The following is a 16128-nucleotide window of genomic DNA, read 5'->3' as shown; positions in this document are numbered from 1 at the left end:
CCCACGTGCTGCAACTAAGGACCAGGCAGGCTGCAACTAAGGAGTCTGCCTGCTGAAACTAAGAACCGGTACAACCAAATAAATAAATAAATAAATAGAAAGATAAAGAAGGGCATTGTATAGTGATAAAGGAATCAGTACAATAGGAGAATATTATACTCATTAACATACATGCTCCCAATATAGGAGCACCTACATATATAAAACAAATACAGACATAAAGGGAGAAATTGACAATAACACAATAATAGTAGGAGACTTTAACACTCCACTGACATCAATGGACAGATCATCCAGACAGAAAACTAATAAGGCAACAGAGGTCCTAAATGACGTAGTAGATTAGTTGGACTTAATTAATATCTACAGGACACTACATCCAAAAAAGAGTACACTTTCTTTCCAGTTGTGCATGGAATGTTCTTTAGGATGGACCACACATTAGGTCAGAAAACAAGCCTCAGTAAATTTAAGAGAATAGAAATTATTTCAAGCATTTTTTCTGACCACAACAGTATGAAACTAGAAATCAACCACAGAATGAAAAACAGGAAAAGAACAACCACTTGGATACTAAACAACATGCTACTAAAAATCCAATGCGTCAATAATGAAATCAAAGAAGAAATCATAAAATACGTAGAGACAAACAAAAATGAAAACACAACTTTACAGAATCTATGGATGCAGCAAAAACAGTTCTAGGAGGGAAGTTTATAGTGATACAGGCCTTATTCAAGAAACAGGAAAAATCTCAAAGAACCTAACCTACCAACTAAAAGAATTGGAAAAAGAACAAACAAAACCCAAAGTCAGCAGAAGGAAGGAAATAATAAAGATCAGAGAGGAAATAAATAGAGATCAAAAAACCAATAGATCAGTAAAACCAAGAGCTGGTATTTTGAAAAGATGAACAAAATTGACAAACCTCCAGGCAGACTCACCAAGAAGAAAAGAGGATCCAACTAAACAAAATAAGAAATGAAAGAGGAGAAATAGCAACTGATACCACAGAAATACTAAAAAATCATAAGAGCATACTATGAACAGTTACATGCCAACAAATTGGACAACCTAGAAGAAATGGACAAGTTTCTAGAAGCATAACTGCTATAACTGAATCAAGAAGAAACACATAATTTGAACATACCAATCACTAGAAGTGAGATAGAATCTGTAGTAAAAACAAAAACAAAAAACCAGCCTCCCTGCAAACCAAAGTCTAGGACCAGATGGCTTCACTGGGGAATTCTACCAAACATACAAGGAATTTATACCTGTCCTTCTCAAACTATTCCAAAAAACTGAAGAGAAGGGAACATTCCCAAATTAATTCTGTGGGGCAACCATCGCCCAGATACCAAAACCAGACAGAGACACTACAGGAAAAAAATTACCAGTCGATAATCTTTGATGAATACAGATGCAAAAATCCTCAACAAAATATTAGCAAACCGAATCCAGCAATACATTAAAAGGATCATACACCATGATCAAATTGGATTCATTCCAGGGTCACAAGGATAGTTCAGCATACTCAAATTAATCATTGTGATGCACTATATTAACAAAAGAAAAGACAAAAACCACATGATCAACTCAACAGATGCAGAAAAAGCATTTAAAAAAATTCAGTATCCATTCATGATAAAAACTCTCACCAAAGTGGGTATAGAGGGAACATATCTCAACATAATAAAAGCTGCTTATAACAAGCCTACAGCCAATGTAATACTCAACAGTGAAAAGCTAAATGCTTTCCCACTAAATTCAAAAACAAGACAAGGATGCCCAATCTCACCACTTCTATTCAACATAGTATTGGAAGTCCTAGCCACAGAAATCAGACAAGAAAAAGAAATGAGGTATCCAAATTATAAAGGAAGAGATAAAACTGTAACTATTTGCAAATGACATGATACTCTACATAGAGAACCCTGAAGTCTTCACACAAAAACTATTAGAACTAATAAATGAATTTATCATGGTAGCAGGATACAAGATTAATATACAGAAATCTGTTGCATTTCTTTATACTAATAATGAAATATCAGAAAGAAAAATTTTTTTTAAATTCCATTTAAAATCATCAAAGAAAAAATAACTAGGAATAAGCTTAATGGAGGAGGTGAAAGACCTATGCACTGAGAAGTACAAAATATTGAAAAAGGAAATTGAAGATGATTCAAAGAAATGGAAAAATATACCATGCTTTTGGATTGGAAAAATTAATATTGTTAAAAATGTCCATACTACCCAAAGCAATCTACAGATTAAATGCAATCCCTATCAAAATACCTATGACATTTTTCACAGAACTAGAACAAATAATCCTAAAATGTATACGGAACCACAAAAGACCCAGAATTGCCAAAGAAATCCTGAGAAAAAAAGAACAAAGCTGGAGGTATAATCCTTGCAGACTTCAGACTATACTACAAAGCTGCAGTAATCAAAACAGCATGCGATTGACACAAAAACAGACATATAGATCAATGGAATCGAATAGAGAACCCAGGAATAAACTATGCACCTGTGGTCAGTCTACAACAAAGGAGACAAGAATATACAATGGAGGAAAGATAATCTCTTCAACAGGTGATATTAGGAAAGCTGGACAGCTACATGTAAATTAATAAAATTAGAACATTCCCTGACAACATATATAAAAATAAATTCAAAATGGTTTAAAAACCTAAGTGTAAGACACAATACCATAAAACTCCTAGAAGAGAACATAGGCATAACATTCTCTGACATAAATCAGAGAATTTTCTGTTTTCTACTGAGCCCACGTGCCACAACTACTGAAGCCTGAGCACCTAGAGCCTGTGCTCCACAACAAGAGAAGCCACTGTGATGAGAAGCCCTTGTACCACAACGAAGAGCAGCCCCCGCTCACTGCAACTAGAGAAAGCCCGTGTGCAGCAACAAAGACCCAATGCAGCCAAAAATAAATAAATTTATTTGAATAAATTTAATAAATTTAATAAATAATACAATAAATAATAAATAAAATTATTAATAAATAAATTTATTTATTTATTTAAAAAAAAAGAAAGAAGCTTATGGTCACCAAAGCGGGTCGGGGGACAAATTAGGAGTATGGTATTACCACATACAAACCACTCTACATAAAATAAGCAATAAGAATTTACTGTATAGCACAGGGAATTATATTCAATATCTTATAATAACCTATAATGGAATATAATCTGAAAAAAAATAATAACTGAATCACTATGCTGTATACCTGAAACTAACACAATATTGTAAATCAACTATACTTCAATTAAAAAAATGCAAAACCATTCTTAGCTTGTAGACTATACAAAGGCAGGCAGTGGGCCCAGTGTGGCCCACAATCTGTGGGCAAAGAAAGTCATCAGGAAGTATCATGTTTAATGTTGAAACACTGAAAGTTTTCCTTTAAAATGAGGAAGAAGAAAATGGTGCCCACTTTCACCATTATATTTTTCATTATTTTATTCTTCACCATTATATTCAGCTACAGACTAGAAGTGTTTGTCAGCACAGTGAGCCTAAATATATATATATGTGTATATATATATGTATATGTGTATATATTTTCAATAGATGTATATATATATATAGAGAGAGAGAGAGAGAGATTTTTGAATAGAAAAGAAGAAACAACTGTCATTTGCAGGTGTTATAATTGTATATGTAGAGAATTAAAAGGAAAATACAGAGAAATTATTGGAATTAAAAAGAGAATTTAGCAAAATTCCTGGATATAGAAACAATATACAAATTCATAGAAAACAGCAAAAACAAACAGAATTTTAAAAAATAAGATACTGCTATAAAATGTTTAAAAATATACTTAGTTTTGCTGATCTTTTCCTAACCTTTTAGAGTAGATGCTCGTTCATTAAGTTGTAGCCTTTATTTTGATAATATCTGCATTTAAATTTCTCCCTAAGTACTATTTCAGCTATATCCCACAAGTTTTGATATGAAATACTTCTGTTGTAATTTACTTCTAAAATGTTACGAGTTTTCATTAGAATTTTGGTCTTTGTCCTTTATGTTATTTGGAAGTGTAATACTTAACTTTCAAACAATGGGCATTTTTTACTTCTTGTTACAGTTTTCTAACATTAGGGTCTGGAAAAGACTAAATTTGCATAAACCGAAGTGTTATTCTTAAAAGACTATATATGGTGTATACCATACACCACTATACTATATATGTATCTCGCCTTTAATCAGGGTAGAAATCATCCACCTAAAATGAATGATTGGAAAAAATTAATGTTATAACATCATCTTAAAAATAAAAGATTCTGGTATTCTGCCCACGGCTCCCACAGTAGGAGCTGGTTCCGAGGACTCGCCTTCAGAGAGTAATGTGATGTTGAGACCACCTGGACCGGAGACTCTGCTTCATTATCTTCAAGGCAAGAAGAGGCAGCATGACAGTGGCCCTGTTGGTAGAGGACTTGATTTGGCACCCGAGTCTACTTCTTACACCCTGTGTACCTGGGGCAAGTTTTCTGGTTGCTCTCAACTTCAGTTTCCTCATCTGGCTAATTGGGAGTACAGGGCCCCAGCTCATCCTCCCACAGCCCCCAGTGAGGAAGGCAGAAGAATATTCCTAGAGCTGGGGAGAGAGCAACGTTCTGCAGAGCCAGGCAGCTCAGAAACAGTCAAACTTTTCTCTAGGCCAAAAGGTCAGAATTAGAAAAGTCTGAATGAAAAATTCTGGACCAGAAATTCTGAGGTGCAGCCCAGCGATCTGTGTTTTCACAAGCCCTCCAAGTGGTTCTGATGCCCTAAAAATTGAGAGTCACTGATCCACTCCATTTTGTTGCTTTGCTCCATATTCGGCTGAGTCCAAAATAGCCATATGGCTGACAAGGTCTTGGTGCTCTGGCTGGCTGTCAGACCTGAGCCTTGGAGGTGGGAGAGCCGAGTTCAGGACATTGGACCACCAGAGACCTCCTGGCCCCATGTAATATCATTTGGCAAGAGCTCTCCCAGAGATCTCCGTCTCAACGATAAGACCCAGCTCCACCCAACAACCAGCAAGCTACAGTGCTGGATACCCCATGCTAAACAACTAGCAAGACAGGAACACAACCCCACCCATTAGCAGGGAGGCCGCCTAAAATTATAAGTTCATAGACACCCCAAAACACACTGCCGGACACAGCCCTGCACACCAGAGAGACAAGATCCAGCCTCATCCATCAGAACACAGGCACCAGTCCACTTCACCAGGAAGCCTACACAAGCCACTGAACCATCCTCATCCATTGGGGGCAGACATCAAAAACAATGGGAACTACAAACCCGCAGCCTGCAAAAATGAGACCCCAAACACAGTAAGTTAAGCAAAATGAGAAGACAGAGAAATATACAGCAGATGAAGGAGCAAGGTAAAAACCCACCAGAACAAACAACTGAAGAGAAAATAGGCAGTCTACCTGAAAAAGAAATCAGAGTAATGATAGTAAAGGTGATCCGAAATCTTGGAAATAGAATGGAGAAAATACAAGAAACGTTTAACAAGGACCTAGAAGAACTAAAGAGCAAACAAACAATGATGAACAAAACAATAAATGAAATTAAAAATTCTCTAGAAGGAATCAATAGCAGAATAACTGAGGCAGAAGAACGGGTAAGTGACCTAAAAGATAAAATAGTGGAAATAACTACTGCAGAGCAGAATTAAGAAAAAAGAATGAAAAGAAATGAGGACAGTCTCAGAGACCTCTGGGACAACATTAAATGCAACATATGAATTATAGGGGGTCCCAGAAGAATAGAAAAAGAAAGGGACTGAGAAAATATTTGAAGAGATTATAGTTGAAAACTTCCCTAATATGGGAAAGGAAATAGTCAATCAAGTCCAAGAGGTGCAGTGAGTCCCATACAGGATAAATCCAGGGAGAAACATGCACCTCAATACATAAGACAAGAAACATATTAATCAAATTATCAAAAATTAAATACAAAGAAAAATTAAAAACAGCAAGGGAAAATCAACAATTAACATACAAGGGAATCCCCATAAGGTTAACAACTGATCTTTCAGCAGAAACTCTGAAAGCCAGAAGGCAGTGGCAGGACATATTTAAAGTGACGAAAGGGAAAAACCTACAACCAAGATTACTCTACTCAGCAAGGATCTCATTCAGGTTCGACAGAGAAATTAAAATCTTTACAGACAAGCAAAAGCTAAGAGAATTCAGCACCACAAAACCAGCTGTACAACAAATGCTAAAGGAACTTCTCTAGGCAGGAAACACAAGAGAAGGAAAAGACTTACAATAAAAACCCAGAACAATTAAGTAAATGGTAATAGGAACATACATATCGATAATTGCCTTCAATGTAAATGGATTAAGTGTTCCAACCAAAAGACACAGACTGGCTGAATGGATACAAAAACAAGACCCATATATATGCTGACTACAAGAGACCCACTTCAGACCTAGGGACACATACAGACTGAAAGTGAGGGGATGGAAAAAGATATTCCATGCAAATGGAAATCAAAAGAAAGCTGTAGTAGCAATTCTCATATCAGACAAAATAGACTTTAAAATAAAGACTATTACAAGAGACAAAGAAGGACACTACATAATGATCAAGGGATCAATCCGAGAAGAAGATATAAGAATTGTAAATATTTACACACCCAACATAGGAGCACCTCAATACATAAGGCAAATGCTAACAGCCATAAAAGGGGAAATCGACAATAACACAATAATAGTAGGGGACTTTAACACCCCACTTTCACCAAAGGACAGATGATCCAAAATGAAAATAAATAAGGAAACACAAGCTTTAAATGATGCATTAACCAAGATGGATTTAATTGATACTTATAGGACATTCCATCCAAAAACAGCAGATTACACTCTCCTCTCAAGTGATCATGGAACATTCTCCAGGATAGATCATATCTTGGGTCACAAGTCAAGCCTTGGTAAATTTCAGAAAATTGAAATCGTATCAAGTATCTTTTCTGACCACAGTGCTATGAGACTAGATACCAATTACAGGAAAAAATCTGGAAAAAAAAAACAAAACATGGAGACTAAACAATACACTACTGTATAACCAAGAGATCACTGAAGAAATCAAAGAGGAAATCAAAAAATACCTAGGAACAAATGACAATGAAAACACGACAACCCAAAACCTGTGGGATGCACCAAAAGCAGTTCTAAGAGGGAAGTTTATAGCAATATAATCCTACCTCATGGAACAAGAAAAATCTCAAATAAACAACCTAACCTTACACCTGAAGCAATTAGAGAAAGAAGAACAAAAAAAACCCCAAAGTCAGCAGAAGGAAAGAAATCATAAAGATCAGATCAGAAATAAATGAAAAAGAAATGAAGGAAATGACAGCAAAGATCAATAAAACTAAAAGCTGGTTCTTTGAAAAGATAAACAAAATTGGTAAACCATTAGCCAGACTCATCAAGAAAAAAAGGGAGAAGACTCAAATCAGCAGAATTAGAAATGAAAAAGGAGAAGTAACAACTGACACTGCAGAAATACAAAGGATCATGAGAGATTACTACAAGCAACTATATGCCAATAAAATGGGCAACCTGAAGGAAATGGACAAATTCTTAGAAAAGCACAATCTTCTGAGGCTGAATGAGGAAGAAATAGAAAATATAAACAGACCAATCACAAGCACTGAAATTGAAACGGTGATTAAAAATTTTCCAACAAACAAAAGCCCTGGACAAGATGACTTCACAGGAGAATTCTATCAAACATTTAGAGAAGAGCTAACACCTATCCTTCTCAAACTCTTCCAAAATATAACAGAGGGAGGAACATTCCCAAACTCATTCTATGAGGCCACAATCACCCTGCTACCAAAACCACACAAAGATGGCACAAAAAAGGAAAACTACAGGCCCGCAGCACTGATGAACATAGATGCAAAACTCCTTAACAAAATACTAGCAAACAGAATCCAGCAGCACATTAAAAGGATCATACACCATAATCAAGTGGGGTTTATCCCGGGAATGCAAGGATTCTTCAGTATAGTAAATCAATCAATGTGATACACCATATTCACAAATTGAAGGAGAAAAACCATATCATCATCTCAGTAGGTGCAGAAAAAGCTTTCAACAAAATTCAACACCCATTTATGATAAAAACTCTCGAGAAAGTACGCATAGAGGGAACTTACCTCAACATAATTAAGGCCATATATGACAGAGCCACAGCCAACATCATTCTCAATGGTGAAAAACTGAAACCATTTTCACTAAGATCAGGAACAAGACAAGGTTGCCCACTCTCACCACTAATATTCAACATGGTTTTGGAAGTTTTAGCCACAGCAGTCAGAGAAGAAAAAGAAATAAAAGGAATCCAAATCAGAAAAGAAGAAGTAAAACTCTCATTGTTTGCAGATGACATGATACTGTACGTAGAGAATCCTAAAGATACTACCAGAAAACTACTAGAGCTAATCAATGAATTTGGTAAAGTAGCAGGATACACAATTAATGCACAGAAATTTCTTTCATTCCTGTACAATAATGATGAAAATCTGGAAGAGAAATTAAGGAAACACTCCCATTTACCCTTGCAACAGAAAGAATAAAATATCTAGGAATAAACCTGCCTAAGGAGACAAAAGACCTGTATGCCGAAAACTATAAGGTAGTGATGAAAGAAATTAAAGGTGATACAAACAGATGGAGATACACCATGTTCTTGGATTGGAAGAATCAATATTGTGAAAATGACTATACTACCCAAATCAATCTACAGATTCAATGCAATCCCTATCAAACTACCACTGGCATTTTACACAGAATTAGAGCAAAAATTTCACAGTTTCTATGGAAACACAGAAGACCCCGAATAGCCAAAGCAATCTTGAGGTAGAAAAACGGAGCAGGAGGAATCAGGCTCCCTGACTTCAGACTATACTACAAAGCCACAGTAATCAAGACAGTATGGTACTGGAACAAAAACAGAAATATAGATCAATGGAACAGGATAGAAAGCCCAGAGATAAACCCACGCACATATGGTCACCTTATCTTTGATAAAGGAGGCAAGAATACACAATGGCAAATGACAGCCTCTTCAATAAGTGGTGCTGGGACAACTGGACAACTACATGTAAAAGAATGAAATTAGAACACTCCCTAGCACCATACACAAAAATGAACTCAAAATGGATTAAAGACCTAAATGTAAGGCCAGGCACTATAAAACTCTTAGGGGAAAACATAGGCAGGACACTCTGACATAAATCACAGCAAGATCCTTTTTGGCCCACTTCCTGGAGAAATGGAAATAAAAACAAAAGTAAACAAATGGGACCTAATGAAACTTAAAAGCTTTTGCACAGCTAAGGAAACCATAAACAAGACGAAAACACCACCCTCAGAATGGGATAAAATATTTGCAAACAAAGCAACTTACAAAGCAGTAATCTCCAAAATATACAAGCAGCTCATGTAGCTAAATCTCAAAAAAACAAAAAACCCAATCGAAAAATGGGCAGAAGACCTAAATAGACATTTCTCCAAAGCAGATATACAGATTGCCAACAAACACATGAAAGGATGCTCCACATCAGTAATCATTAGAGAAATGCAAATCAAAACTACAATGAGGTATCACCTCACCCCGGTCAGAATGGCCATCATCAAAAAATCTACAAACAATAAATGCGTGAGACGGTGTGGAGAAAAGGGAACCCTCTTGCACTGTTGGTGGGAATGTAAATTGATACAGCCACTATGGAGAACAGTATGGAGGTTCCTCAAAAACCTAAAAATAGAACTACCATACACCCCAGCAATCCCACTACTGGGCATATACCCTGAGAAAACCATAATTCAAAACCATAATGCAATGTTCATTGCAGCTCTATTTACAATAGCCAGGACATGGAAGCAACCTAAGTGTTCATCGACAGATGAATGGATAAAGGAGATGTGGCATATATATACAATGGAATATTACTCAGCCATAAAAGGAAACGAAACTGAGTTATTTGTAGTGAGGTAGATGGACCTAGAGTCTGTCATACAGAGTGTAGTAAGTCAGAAAGAGAAAAACAAATACCATATGGTAACACATATATATGGAATCTAAAAAAAGAAAATGGTTCTGAAGAACCTAGGGGCAGGACAGGAATAAAGATGCAGACGTAGAAAATGGACTTGAGGACATGGGGAGAGGGAAGGGTAAGCTGGGATGAAGTGAGAGAGTGGCATTGACATATATACACTGCCAAATGTAAAATAGGTAGTGGGAAGCAGCTGCATAGCACAGGGAGATCAGCTCAGTGCATTGTGACCACCTAGAAGGGCGGGATAGGGAGGGTGGGAGGGAGATGCAAGAGGGAGGGAATATGGGGATATATGTATATGTGTAGCTGATACACTTTGTTATACAGCAGAAACTAACACCACAATGTAAAGCAATTATGCTCCAATAAAGATGTTAAAATAAATAAATAAATAAAAGATTCTATTAACCCTTGTCATTTTAAGCATTAAGAGTACTTCTGTTTCGTAGATAAGAATTCCCAGCCACAAGCATACAGTTAAAAATCTAGGTTTATCTTGCCTCCTTAAAATGAAATTATTATTTTAACCAACAGTTTTTTCATAGAGTCTATCATTTTTTAAGCATATGTTAGTTAACTGTTCTTTTATTTTAATTAAATGTTACAGGATATGGAGCCTAGTTGATCATGCACTAATAGCAAGGTGTAATATGGAAGAACCAATTCGTTGTGCAGCTGTAAATGTAGATGGGATCCATCTTGCCCTTGGAATGAAGGATGGCTCATTCACTGTACTTAGAGTAAGGTATGTAATAGGGTAGAAGTAGAAAGAGAGAGTAAATTTCTGTTAAGTGAGATAGAGTGCATAGCACTTATTTTTACCCATTTCCTTTAACCCCCTCCCTTCTTATTAACATACATTTTCTCAAATATTAGTTTCATTAAGTATAAAAAATATGTTTTTAAAAATGGCTTTGTCAGAAAATTAAGTTAACTCAAAACCCTTGGTTTGGGGGATTAAGAATGCTTAGTAGATTAATGACTAAAATTTTGAGTTAAATTTGGGTCTTGATTTCTATTTCTTGGTAGTATTGATTTTCAGTAATGATCTTCTGACATAGAAGAGGGAGAATGAGACCTTGAAACTGTTAAAAATGAGTGAATGGTTTTGTTGTTATTTGCAGATTTATGCTTTGAAAAAAATGCCTGCATCTCTCCCTTTGTTTGGGTGATTAGAAAAGTTTAAAGAATTTGTTAAAGCAGTTAGCATCTTTTGTTGGATTATAGATATGTTGGATTATTGCATTCAGTTGAATTCTATACAGCCATTTAAAAATTTGTTGTAGATCCACACGTGTTCACGATGACAAGTATCTATGAAATTTTTCACATCCAGTTTAATGAATCATAGGGCCATCCACCCAGTTGCCCAATCCAGAAACCATTGATTCATTTCTTTCCTTTGTCTCTCATGTCTAGTTAATCACTAAATTCTGGAGAACCTAATTCCTAAATAGCTCTCAAATTAATCTACTTCCTTCCACTCTCACCACTGTACTCTTTTATAAACTTTTGCCATGTCTTACCTGGATTGGTGGAATAGAATCTCAGCTGGCCTCCTTACCTCCTATTTTGCTTCCTCAAGTCCTTTTTAACACTCTACAGTTATAGTGATGCCTTTTAAAACACATTTGTTTGCATCCCTCGTCTTTCTAAAGTATGATAAAAGCATCGCACTGTCCTTAGGATGAAGTTCATAATTCTTAACATAGCATATCCTGCCCATCTCTCTAGCCTATTTCTTTCTACTGCAGTCTCTTTCTTTTAACATGTATAAAACATCTTTCATTTTTTCAGATACATCATGTCCTCTTGTACTTCTGAGCTGCTATAGATATGACTCTTCTTTCTGGGACAGGTTTCTATAATGAGATATGCTGAGATTTTTCTCTTAATCTAATTTTTTATTGTGATAAAACATACATAATATAAAATTTACCATTTTAAACATTTTTAAGTGTAAAACTCAGTGTCATTAAGTACATTTGAGTTGTTTTACAACCAAGAATTTAAGATGCGTGTAAAACACCTGAGAATTTCTATCAGATAGTTGGTATGCATTAAAAATAGTGATTGTTATTTTTTCGTTTGTACATTTACTTGTCCTTTCAATTATTGTATGCAAGAAACTGGGTGAATAAATTATCTCTAATAAGTCAGTATTTTAGCAACTCAAAAATATTCTTTTTGGGGGGTAAGTGAGGCATGCGTCGCATAGCTTGCGCGATCTCAGTTCCCTGACCAGAGATTGAACTCTGGGCCATGGCAGTGAAAGCCTGGAATCCTAACCAATAGGCCACCAGGGAACTCCCTCAAAAATATTCCTAATCCTTCTTAATTTACCTGGTCACTGTTTCTTCTTGGTTCGCTGTGTATATTCTCTGTATCATAGAGCAGAATTTATAAGTATAGCAGTAGTAAAGTGCCCTCACAGGAGTGGTTATGTTATGATTAGAGGAACATAGCATAGATTAGAAACTAACACACTGATTCTTAAATTGGGGTACAAGGTGATGTGCCAGGGCAAAATCATATAACTTCTTAGAACGTCTCTTTTCCTTGTGATAAAAATGTTAAATAATTTTATATTAAAACAAACACTAATATCATGGAGTCAAATGAAAAATTGCAAATATTTTTCAAATTAGAAGATACATATGAATACATATAAAACTTTGACTGGTGGTGGGCTGCATGGTATTATCAACATCAAACTCTTCAGAGGCGCTAATTCATTCTCATAAGTAATTAGGGAGACTTCAGTGGAAGAGCTTGGTGAGCATGGTTAATAAATTATGCTGAAGATGGAGTAAGGTTTCCTTCAGTGTATGGGGTAGACTTTAGTTGTAAAAGTATTAACGTTGCCATTTTAGATTCTACCAGTCTCTAGCCAGTTGTCTTTTCTGACAGTGTCACTGCTGAGTTATATCAACTTTAAAAGGATTAGGACAGTTTTTCCCCTAACTAATCACACATTCATTTAATTTTTTTTCAACATATTTATATTTTGTCTGCCTCATTTCATGGGAGTAATAAGTTCTGAAAGTTGTTTCCTGGCTTTCAAAAAGTAACTCTTTTATGTCCATTATTTTTTCACATCGAAGGTGTTTTTGTCTCTCTGCCCCCACCAAGAGCACTATTAAAACATGCTCAAATATGTCTTATCTTAAAATTCCTACCTCGAGCCTGAGGCCCTCTTTGGTTATATCACATCTCTCTTCTCTTTCACAGTAAAAATCTCAAAAACCTGCCTATTTTACTGTCTCTCTTTCCTTCCAATTAACTTATCAACTTTCTACCCCCATTCCAATATAGCTTTTGCCTTCATCTTTAAATTGGAAAACCCTCACTAATAGTGCCCTGTAACTAAAACCAGGAGATATTTTTCAGTTCTCATCTAAATTGATTCTCAGCAGTAAATTTGACCCCTTGAACAACTTGCTCCTTCTCAAAACATGCTCTTCCCTGGCTTTAGATGTTAATTCTTTTTGTCTTTGCAGCCTCTGGCTCCATTTTCTTTATATGCTAATTATCTTCTGCCTACCCAGTAAAATTGAAGTCCCTCAAAGCTCAGATTCTAGGCTTCCTGCTCTTTTCTACTCTGTATTTTCTCACTAGGTAATCTCATCCTACCTGTAGCTTCAGTTACTACCCATAGCCTGATGATCCCAGATGCATAGTTCTAGCCCTGTTATCGCCTCTAAACTCCAGTCATGCATATTCAGTTGCTTATTTAACATCACTTGGGTATCTCAAAGACATCTGCAATTCAGCATGTCCAAAGCTGAACCCAGCATCCCCCCTCCCAAACTGATCTTCTGTCTCTGGGCCCTGTTCTGTCCATGTTCTTGTATAAGCCAAAAACCTAGGCATTATCATTGATACCTCTCTCTCTCTAACCACCATTTTTTTTTTTTTTTACATCTTTATTGGAGTATAATTGCTTTACAATGTTGTGTTAGTTTCTGCTGTATAACAAAGTGAATCAGCTATATGTATACATATATCACCATATCCCCTCCTTCTTGAGCCTCCCTCCCACCCTTTCTATCCCACCCTTTTAGGTGGTCAAAGCACTGAGCTGATCTCCCTGTGCTATGCATCTGCTTCCCACTAGCTCTTTGTTTTACAGTTGGTAGTGTATATATGTCAATGCTACTGACTCACTTCATCCCAGCTTCCCCTTCCCCCCTCCCCTGTGTCCTCAAGTCCATTCTCTACGTCTGTGTCTTTATTCCTGTCCTGCCCCTAGGTTCATGAGAACCTTTTTTTTTTTTTACGTTCCATATACATGTGTTAGCATATTTTTTCTCTTTCTGACTTACTTCACTCTGTATGATAGACTCTAGGTCCATCCACTTCACTACAAGTAACTCAATTTCGTTTCTTTTTGTGGCTGAGTAATATTCCATTGTATATATGTGCTACATCTTCTTTATCCATTCATCTGTCGATGGACACTTAGGTTGCTTCCGTGTCCTTGCTACTGTAAATAGTGCAGTAGTGAACACTGTGGTACATGTCTCTTGAATTATGGTTTTCTCAGGGTATATGCCCAGTAGTGGGATTGCTGGGTCATATGGTAGTTCTATTTTTAGTTTTTTGAGGAACCTCCATACTCTCCATAGTGGCTGTATCAGTTTACATTCCTACCAGCAGTGCAGGAGGGTTCCCTTTTCTCCACACCCTCTCCAGCGTTTATTGTTTGTAGATTTTTTGGTGATGGCCATTCTGACCGATGTGAGGTGATACCTCATTGTAGCTTTGATTTGCATTTCTCTAATGATCAGTGATGTTGAGCATTCTTTCATGTGTTTGTTGGCAATCTGTATATCTTCTTTGGAGAAATGTCTATTTAGGTCTTCTGCCCATTTTTGGATTAGGTTGTTTTTTGATATTGAGCTGCTTGTATATTTTGAGGATTAATCCTTTGTCTGTTGCTTCATTTGCAAATATTTTCTCTCATTCTGAGGGTTGTCTTTTTGTGTTGTTTATGGTTTCCTTAGCTGTGCAAAAGATTTTAAGTTTCATTAGGTCCCATTTGTTTATTTTTGTTTTTATTTCCATTTCTCTAGGAGATAACCACCATTTATAATCCATCACTACATCCTGTTGATTTTACTTACCTGATGAATTGTCTAGGAGCATTTTAGTTAAGGTTTGTGAATAAGATTAGAATGATAATATCTTTAACATATACTAAATACTCTATAATAGTATGGACTGTATAATACTGTATATTTCAGATCATTTCACTTCTTTCTGAAGTCTGAGCAACCACCACCTGTAGTAGTCTTCTAATTGGTCTTAATCCTGCTGTTATACTCCTTCAATTTGTTTTTTACTCTGTTTTTACCAGATTAGTGATCTGATTGATTCATCCCACCCTAGCTTATATTTACAAGTTAAGGCCAAAAATCTTTAGATGTATGAGGACTTTTATAATTTTCCCTTAGTCTTCCTTGCGAGACTCTGCTCACATCAAAGCCCCCTTTGCTTGTTTCAGTACCACTATACTGGGCTTCTCAAGCTGAGCTTGAATGCTTTCTCTTGCCATCAGCAATTTCACATAGTTTTAGCTCTGCTGGAATGTAGGCTTTTTCCTCCCAGTTCCTGTCTTCTGCTAAGCTAAGTCCCATTAATTCCTCAGAATGAAGTTTAAACTCCACTTCTTTTGGTCTGTTTCCTCTAACACCTTCACCTAGGAACGCTTCTTCTGTTATATGCTCTATCAATATATATGCTCTATTAATATTGTGTACTTTTACTTTTGTGATGTGTTACGGACTGCTAATGTATGAGTATTCCCAGGCTTTGACCTCCCTCTGCTTCTTAAAGAAATCACAGAATTTGCATACCAGTTTCCCAGAAGACTTAATTCAGAATTTTTAGAAATCAATACATTTTCATCTAATAATAGTCTTCTTACCTGTAAATTTGTCAAAGAAACTTTGTCAGAGAAGATAGTTATAATTCATAGTGTTGATGTAATAACGTAATACATACTACAAAACCAGTCA

The 16128-nt window shown here is 36.1% G+C and overlaps 1 protein-coding gene across 1 annotated transcript in view; it reads left to right on the top strand.

Moving 5' to 3' along the window:
• Nucleotides 1-16128, top strand: part of EML5 (EMAP like 5) — a 159088-nt gene that overhangs the window by 55038 nt on the left and 87922 nt on the right. The window contains exon 8 of the mRNA XM_089906279.1: nt 10716-10853. Within this exon, the coding sequence (XP_089762405.1) occupies nt 10716-10853 (138 nt within the window). The remainder of the gene's footprint in view (nt 1-10715; nt 10854-16128) is intronic.

Source organism: Delphinapterus leucas, chromosome 2 (assembly GCF_059928025.1).
Source record: "Delphinapterus leucas isolate spDelLeu-1000000601 "Yukka" chromosome 2, BTC_Dleu_Yukka2, whole genome shotgun sequence".
NCBI classification, from domain to species: Eukaryota; Metazoa; Chordata; class Mammalia; order Artiodactyla; family Monodontidae; genus Delphinapterus; species Delphinapterus leucas.
The sequence above is the reverse complement of the archived record's forward strand: the minus strand, read 5'-3'. Positions and strand labels throughout refer to the sequence as shown.